This window comes from Nanorana parkeri, unplaced genomic scaffold (assembly GCF_000935625.1).
Source record: "Nanorana parkeri isolate BGI_ZX_2015 unplaced genomic scaffold, ASM93562v1 scaffold1142, whole genome shotgun sequence".
In the NCBI taxonomy this organism is placed as follows: Eukaryota; Metazoa; Chordata; class Amphibia; order Anura; family Dicroglossidae; genus Nanorana; species Nanorana parkeri.
Genome location: NW_017307410.1, coordinates 332,037 through 341,226, shown reverse-complemented (window position 1 = coordinate 341,226; position 9,190 = coordinate 332,037). Strand labels below are relative to the sequence as shown.

At 46.1% G+C, this 9,190-nt stretch overlaps 1 protein-coding gene across 1 annotated transcript in view; it reads left to right on the top strand.

Moving 5' to 3' along the window:
• The first annotated feature begins 331 nt into the window (after window positions 1-331).
• LOC108796637 (zinc finger protein 208-like) overlaps window positions 332-9,190 on the top strand; it is a 154,972-nt gene continuing 146,113 nt past the window's right edge. The window contains exon 1 of the mRNA XM_018568136.1: window positions 332-964. Coding sequence (XP_018423638.1) covers window positions 407-964 — 558 coding nt within the window. The 5' untranslated portion in view covers window positions 332-406. The remainder of the gene's footprint in view (window positions 965-9,190) is intronic.

Sequence of the window (9,190 nt, the reverse complement as noted above, 5' to 3'; positions counted from 1 at the left end):
ATATCAAAATGCCTTGGTGGGTGGATGTCAGTCTTGAGGAGTGGGCATTCTTTAGGAACCTGCAGACCAGCCTAGGTAACATCCACATGTGATAGTATATCTAACAGACCAAAAGGAGCAATAACAGAAGTGTGTTCTATGGGTAACCCTCAATTATTTTTTTTTCCCTCCAGATGGAAGATACACAGGCTACAGTAGGGAGAAATGTCCCACGATCTTTCCGGACGGTGATATGGAAGATGATGTCACAGGAGATTCATTCGAAGAAACCCCCATTGGTGCAAACCCCTATACAATACCTCACAGTCCGGGTCAATCACCGGGTCCCTCTACCCACGCGGGCAACTTCCTTGGTCACTTACCACCTGTCACCTACCGTGCATCTCGTAGAAGGGGCGAAACGTTTATGTGCTCTGAATGCGGGGAATGTTTTACGGCCAAAGCAAAACTTTTCAAACACCAGAGAGATCACATAGTGGACAAGCCGCATTCCTGTCCCGATTGCGGGAAATGCTTTGTGGAAAAGTCCCATCTTGTCAATCATCAAAGAAGTCACTCGGTGGAGAAGCCCTATTCGTGTTCTATATGCGGAAAGTGCTTTGGCGAAAAAGGGCACCTTGCCAATCACGAGAAGAGCCACGCCAACGAGAAGGAGTTTTTCTGCTACGACTGTGGAAAATGTTTCACTCAGAGAGGACACTTCAACAGACACCAAAGACTTCACACAGGGGAGAAGCCATATCCATGCCCCGAATGCGGAAAGCGTTTTCCCCACAGAGAGTATCTCCTTAGGCATCAGAGGGTTCACGCAGGGCAGAAGCCGTTCCCATGTTCGGAATGTGGGAAATGTTTCACTGACAAGTACGATCTTGCTAAACATGAAAGAATTCACAGCGGCCATCGACCATACTCGTGCCCGGAGTGTGGAAGAGGCTTTACGCAGAAGTCAAACCTGGCTAGGCATATTAGAGTCCACGCGGACTACAACCGTATTCACGTTCTGACTGTTGGAAACGGCTCACCAGGAGACGCTCCCTCATCTACTATCTCCGTCCCCACGGGAGACGAGAGGTTCCTGTATCAGGATATGACTGCTGAGTAAGAGTACGCTCACTTGATTTGTTTCTGTTCCTTCTATATCTGCAGGCGAAGGCAAACTCAGCACTATGTAGGTTGTCCATTTTTTTTTGGCCTGTTTGTGTGAACATTAGTACAATGTAGTGTTGTCACTGCTGTCTCTCTTACATGTTATGCAACAGAAAGAAGGTGTTAGCTTTCATTCCCTCTTTCAATTTTTTATTTAAAGTTTCCTTTAAATAAGTGATGTTGGGAATCTGATGGGCCCAATCACCTCGGAGTTTCTCATGGCCAGGAGTATGTGGGTCCAATCACCTGAAAGTTTGGTGGGCCCAATCACCTGGGAGTTTCTCATGGCCAGGAGTATGTGGGTCCAATCACCTGAAAGTTTGGTGGGCCCAATCACCTGGGAGTTTCTCATGGCCAGGAGTATGTGGGTCCAATCACCTGAAAGTTTGGTGGGCCCAATCACCTGGGAGTTTCTCATGGCCAGGAGTATGTGGGTCCAATCACCTGGAAGTTTGGTGGGCCCAATCACCTTGGAGTTTCTTATGGCCAGAAGTATGTGGACACAATCACCCAGGAGTTTCTTATGGCCGGAATTATGTGGGCCCAATCACCTGGGAGTTTGGTGGGCCCAATCACCAGGGAGTTTCTTATGGCCAGAAGTATGTGGGCCCAATCAGCTGTGAGTTTCTTATGGACGGAAATATGTGGGCCCAATCATGTGGAAGTTTGGTGGGCCCAATCACCTGGGAATTTTCTTATGGCCAGAAGTATGTGCACAGCCCTCCAAAGGATTGAGTTCAGCTGTTTCCATCAAAGGCTACAGCATAGAAAGACATTTTCAACAATAGAGTAATTCCCACCATGTTGTCAGTTTAGGAAAGATCCTGTTTTGTTCCAGCATGACTTTGCCTCCATGTACAAAGCCAGCTCCACAGAGACATGTTCTACTTTACTCCTAGAGGGTCATCCTTCTATTCCAGGCTTAAAGTGACATTAAACCCTCAGATTTTTTAACATAAACCAATAGTGTAATGTGTGCCTTACTGTAATACATGGTTGTTTCCCTTCTCTTTGCTGCTCTTCCTTTTAAATCCTCATGTCTTCTCATGCTTGGGGAGAACTTCCCTTTTCAGCTCAGGGCCTCTTCCTGTAGTGCTGGCTCAGGTTACAAACCTATACAAACGGATACACAGACACCGTGTATCCATTCCTGAGACAAGGCAGTCTGCTGCAAAACAGAAGTTCTGCAGAGCATGAGAACAGATACAGATTTAAAAGGAAGAGCAGCAAAGAGAAGGGAAACTACCATGGATTACAGTAAGGCGCACATTACACTATTGTTTTATGTTAAATAATCTGAGGGTTTAATGTCACTTTTTAAGGTCTTTAAAAGCTCCAAAGATCTTTCCATTACACACGCTATTTAAATCATTCCTCCACGAGGTCTGGAAACACCCTGTAGGACCCTGGGTCTCAAGTGTTTTGTAGCTTTTCCCCTTTGAGAGGGAGTTGATTAATCAGTGTTGTCTTCACACTGTAAATGCTCCAGTGATCCACATTAACAGGCATCTTTTGGGATTTCACAGACAGTCAAATTTCCTTCTTAGGTCCCAGTTTAAACTAACTTGAGTGACTCTCCACGCTGTGTTAGTGGTGATCTTAATATGCCAAACTGTCAGAATTGGTAACATCCCTTAAAGGAGAACTATGGGGTCAGTGTTGTTCCCTATAGTTCTCCTTAGGGTAACAGGAGGACACAAACTAGCGTCCTCCCGTTACCCTAAGCTCAGTATACCGTGAGCTACAGCTCGCGGTATACTGAGACGCCGCAGCCGGAGCGGATCCCGTCATGGACGTTGAGATCCGCCCAGCTGCGTGAGTGACAGCTGGCTCTGCCTATCTAGAGGCAGAGCCAGCTGAACCCGCCCCCTCCCCCGTCCGTTCCGCCAGTCAGCGCTGGCAGATCGTAGCGGGGAGAGGGGAATCCAGCCCCTCCCCCTGTCATGGCAAAGAGCCGTGACAGGATCGAGAGGTGAGCGAACCCGGTATGTGTTCGCTCACCTCCCGATCTACTGAGCCGACCTGTGACAGTCTCATTGTCACAGGTCGGCTAGAACTATGAGGTGAGTGGAAATCACTCATCTCATAGTTCTCCTTTAAAGAGAATCCCTCCATCGCTTAGGTTGGCCCTCGTTTCATAGAGTGGTTGGAACAAATGTCAGGAGCTTGGTGCTTTAGCTGTGATGGCAGGTTACAAGCATAAAAACTTGTATCTCACATGGGACTGATGTCCATTCAGATGTGTAGGGCGCTCTAGCTATGTGCCTCGGGCACTGGTGATATTACCAAAGAACATCTTACTTGGTTACGTCGTCTCTTTGGACCTGCTCTTGACACTGTCATTAGCAAAGACACTGGTAGTCAGAAAATACTCCTTTCTCAATGCAGGAGGTGTGTGGATTTCATTCATCTACTACAGCAGTAGTAGCATGTAGGCATTCAGACCTTCCTTCTTACTCAGGCTGTAGGGTTTCAAGGGAAAGTTAATTTAGCCTTCCCCCTCTATGTTTAGGGGCATGGTCTCTGGATGAGACATCCAGATGGTCTCCTTGGACCCAAAGTCCCAGCCACAATTTGCTGGTTCTGAAGGGGTGGTTCATTTTCTTATCCTTATGCTTGGTACTTCCATCTAGTTCCCCAGGACAGTAAGTTCCCAATGACTGGTGGGTTCCTTCTAAGTAGGTCTTCTGACCTGATCTTCACTGGATATCACCTAAGTGCTGCAGGACCTTTATCTCTGAGAATGTTGGGGTAGGTAAGTCTCCCTGCTACAGGTTGAGTGACCTTGTTCCTACTGGTGCGGAGTACATCCATGACCGTTCTGTCTCTCCCAGAGACAAGGCATCACCCCTGGATCCTTTCAATGGATGGTCTCTACATTAAAAGGTGAGAGTCCAAGTGTTGAGCCTCACACTGGTGGACAAGAACACCAGAATCAGAAGAATGAGCAGGATTCCTTCCAACCAACCAAACTGCCAGGGTTGTTCCTGTAATTGTCAGAATGCTGCAAAACTGTTTAAACAATTTATCAAATAGATGATTCTAAGCATCATCTAAAGTTTCTGTTTGGAAAGAAGTGTCCATGCTAGATGGCCTGTACTGCCCTGGACAGTCAGCAGGTAGAGCACACTGGCACTCTGCAGATCTCCCCTATAGGAGGTGGTGGCTTGCAGTTTGGTTGGTTGGAAGGAATCCTACTCATTCTTTTGATTCTGATGTTCTTGTCCACCAGTCTGAGGCTCAGTATATCTCATGCCTGCCTACTCTTCCTGTAGGTGCGGATGGTTCACAAATTTGTTTTGGTCCTGTCAGTGGCTGTTGCTCACCTCTCAGTTGGACTGCTTTTGGATGTCCCGACGATGGAGAAAATAAGATTTTTGTACTTACAAATAAAATGTTCTTCTGTGTTCCTCAGTAGACTAAAAAAACTTTTACAGTAAGTCCAAAAGTCTTATTTTTTGGATGAATAGGTATACATTCCCAGAGACGCACTCCTAAATCTTGTGAGGAGCCTTTCCAGAAGAGTGGCGGCTGTTATAGGGGAGCCAACTTCATTGTAATGCCAGTGGTTTTGGAATGGGATATCTAACAGGCATGATGGCCAGGTATCCACAGTCTGTAGCCATATAGTGTATATTTTGTGGGAATTCGAAAGGTGAGTTTGAAGAGGGCTATATGCTCCCCAAGAAAACATCAGTTTGAAATGCCTGCCTTACAGTAAGCTAAACCCTAACACTAACAAACTCCTTATATCATGCAGGCTCCACCTCCTGCACCAGGAACTTTAGAAAACTTGTCTTGCATTCCTTACACTTCCAAGTAGGGATGCACTGATAGCGTTTTTTCGGTATTGAGTAAAAGTGCCGATACCGGAATCCCGGGGTACCGTGGGCCCAGCTAATCAGGAAGCTTCACGCTCCCTCATGACACTGTGAGGCAGACTGGCTTCCTGACCAATCAGGAAGCCGGACGGCAGGTCATGACCTGCCGCCCGGCTTCCCGATTCGCCAGGAATTATTGAGTAAAAGTGCCGATACCGGAATCCCGGGGTACCGTGGGCCCAGCTAATCAGGAAGCTTCACGCTCCCTCATGACACTGTGAGGCAGACTGGCTTCCTGACCAATCAGGAAGCCGGACGGCAGGTCATGACCCACTTCCTGATTGGCTAAGGAGCTGGCTTCTTCCTGCTTAGCAATGCTGCCTGGCTTCCTAACCAATCAGGAAGCCAGGAGGTGGGTCATGACCTGCCGCCCGGCTTCCTGATTGGTGGGGAAGCCAGGCAGTGTTGCTAAGTAGTGTGAAGCCGGCTTCCTAGCCAATCAGCAGGTGGTTCATGACCTGCCGCCTGGGTTCCTGATTGGTCAGGCAGCCCTTGCAGTGTTGCTAAGTAGCGTGAAGCCGACTCATTGCTCCCTCATGGCCCTGCCAGTCAACGGGAATCTCCCTCTGACCAGAAGTTCAGCTATCGGAGCATTTGGGTGAGTACGAGCACTCCCCCAAATGCTCAGTATTGGCACCGATACCAGTATTCAGGGTTCATCCCTACTTCCAAGTATTCATAAGTTGCATTAAAATGAGCCAGGCAGGTTTTGTAACATTCCTTGTTTCTGTGGTATTTTATGATATACAATTAATAAAGGAATATTTTATATAAATAGTGCCGTGGTTCTAGAACTGACAGGAAGAACTCTGGAGATTGTCAAGTTCCTGAGATTTTATTATCTTGTTGACTTATCAAGTGACCACCAAAGTCTATGAGAGATATAGGAAACTGCAATTAAGTGCTTCATCATCTACAAAAAATGCAAATATCTGTTTTGGGTGGACGACTCCGATCATGGTGGACCTTTCATCAGAATGAAAGTCATCCCTCTGCTACCTTGGGCCTGCTCATTAAAAATCCTACAACATGGCAGAAGCCATGAAACACTTTTGCAGAAGGAACTGCTGCTTCAGGATCTCTCACATGACCACTTGTCCAATGCCTAGGCATCTGTTCATGTGCTCTCTTCCAAAGAGGAACTTCTGAGGAGGCGGTCCTTCCCTTAGCACAGATCATAGGACCAACTGGTCTAACTAATGTGGTGTTCAGTGGGCTGCGTAAAATAAAGATACCTTGACATTTCAGGGAAGTTGAAGACCAAGTAAATTGATGTATTGACAGATGTTTTTATTCCGTTACCAAAGTCATGGAAGAGGAGGAATTACCTTCACTTCCTTTTCTCTTGTTCAAACAGGAAGTGGAGTGATATTCTTCTTTTCGTCTGAGAGCCTCCAGCCAGAAATGAAGGAAAGATGATCATTTGAGGTCTCATGGAACAACCATTATACCTTGATGTTTACTCTAAAGTACCTGGTGGTACTTTAGAGTAAACATTAATTTGTAGATATAGGAATAAAATAATATTTTGTGTTTTGATATCCGACGTTGTTCTATATGACAAAATTATTTTCAGTAATAATGAAATTACCTACAATAATGGCAGGACAAGAGACCCACACATTGAAAATCGTAGCAGTGGTATTTAGTGGAAGAAGGGCTCCATTACAGTGGTGGTCAGTGGAAAGATTGCACCTTACAGTGGTGGTCAGTAAAGAAGGACCTATTAGAATGGTGGTCAGTGGGGGAAGGACCTCTTCTTGTGGAGGTCAGTGAGATAAGGACTCCCTTACACTGGTATTCAGTGGCAGAAGGGCTCCATTATACTGGTGGTCAGTGGAAAGATTGGACCATACATTGGTGGTCAAGTTGGAAGAATGCTCATTACAGTATTGCACAGTGGGAAGAATGATCCCCTTACAGATAGCTGCCTTCAGTGGGTACTCTTCAATTGCTCAAGGAACCCCCACAGCAACCTTTGAAGGAACCCTGGTTGAGAAAGGCTGTTCTAACCCTTCCCCACTGTATCAATTTGGAATTAGATCTTTTGAACTTACACTAAGCCTTTAACACGGAACCCTTAACTGGAACCTAGGCCTCATCCTAGTCTTACTGTTAAAATTAAACTGACACAACACTCTAAAATGAAGACTACTACACTCCAATACTAACACCCATATCAATTAAAAAATGCTGTCCTTGAATGATGGCAAATAAACCAAATTATCCGTATTTAAAACACAAGTATAAAACATAATCCATCACTCTGTAGAGTCACATAGACAAAGACCTACATGGTGCTCTACTTCAACTTCAAGAAAGAAAAGGGTTACAAAGATGGGTTCAAGGTGGACAAACATTTTTGGCCTTGTACTCTTTCTTCTATTTTTGTTTTTGCTTTATCCCCAGTTTTGAAGTCTAGCATTGCCATGGTATTATGTTACAGTTCTCTGTTAAAGGAGAACTATGGGGTTAAGGCTTTTCCTTATAGTTCTCCTTAGGAGGACACATACTAGCGTCCTCCCGTCACCCTAAGCTCAGTATACCACGAGCTACAGCTTATTATATACTGAGACGCCGCAGCTGAAGCGGATTCCGACAATTATGTCTGGATCCGCCCAGCTGCGTGAGTGACAGCTGGCTCTACCTATCTAGAGGCAGAGCCACCTGTACCCGCCCCCTCCCGTTCCGCCAGTCAGCGCTAGCGGAGAGGGGGGGATCCAGCCCCTCCCCTGTCACGGCAGAGAGCTGTGACAGGATCGAGAAGTGAACGAAAGCCGGTATCTGTTTGCTCACTTCTCGATCTACTGAGCCGACCTGTGACAGTCTCATTGTCACAGGTCGGCTAGAACTATGAGGTGAGTGAAAAGCACTCACCTCATAGTTCTCCTTTAAGTTCCTACCTCATAGCAAGATGGACCTTACAAGTACCGGAGCAGGTTAGTGACGGGGGGGGGTTTAACCGGATTGTGGGGAACATATAAGGCCGAGTAGGGTAGATGGCTCAGATTGGGTTTTATACATTATTGTTACAGGCTGGTTTGGGGTTGGAGCTTGGTTTCTACGTGGGCCAATTTGCAGTGTGCATTGGAAATCTCGACTAGGTCGGTGACCGTTCTGTTCCAACATGGCGGCAGTATAAGCTGGTTTCAGGTAGAGTTGCGGGTACAGACTCTTCCTGCCAGGATGTAGATACAGGCAAGCTCAAACTTGGATTGTGCGCGGTGGGTAAGCAGGAAGCTTTACCATACACATAAGTGCTAGTATAGAATGTCACTATGTAATATTTTACGAGCTGACACATTACGGGTCTAAAAATTTAATATATGAGAAATGCTTCCATTTCATTGTCCTCAAAAGTGTTTCACTGAACTGTTTCACTGTTCACTAGGAGATTTAGCAATTGTTAAGGGGAGTTTACTGTACAGTATGGTAACCAGAGCTGTGACAAAACGAAACACCTGGTAGTAAGTTTGATGTAACCAGACAATTCTCGAATCACATGCTTTAGACTAGTGAACCTAAACCTATTAAAGTCAGAAGGTTTTTAAGCTATTTCAAATGCTGATGAAATAACTTACAATGGATGCTGCTCCTTGATGTTCAAAAGTTTAACAGGATCATTCACTAAAGGGTGAAGAATTTGGAGAAGGGAACAATCTAGGCCAAAATAGCTGATTTGGAAAGATTCTTCAATTCAGCTCATTTTTCAGTTCAGCTATTTTGGCCTAGATTGTTCACTTCTCCTGCCTTCTCCAAACCCGTCACCCTTCAGTGAGTAGCAGGGGCTGACTGGCAACTTTTAGCCCAGGGGGCAAGTACAACCCAGAGGCCCATGGTGCGGCAACTTGACCCCCCTCCCGCACTGCCTCTTCCCCCACCTTCTCCCCGCCCGTCTGCCACTTTTGCCATCCATGTAACAGTAGTGTGAATGTATTTATCGGTTTAGGAAATGTAAAGCACACTGGTAGTGGAGGGATGCCACGTCAGGGCTGTGCGCGTGCATGACTGCTGCGACCCCGGTAGTTCTGCCACTAACTCAGAAATACATTGTACAGCATTGCAGAATGGCATTGGCTTTAGAGAACTACAATTCCCAGCAATACATTACACAACAATGCAGAATACCATCAGCTATAGCGGACTATAAATCCCAGCAATAA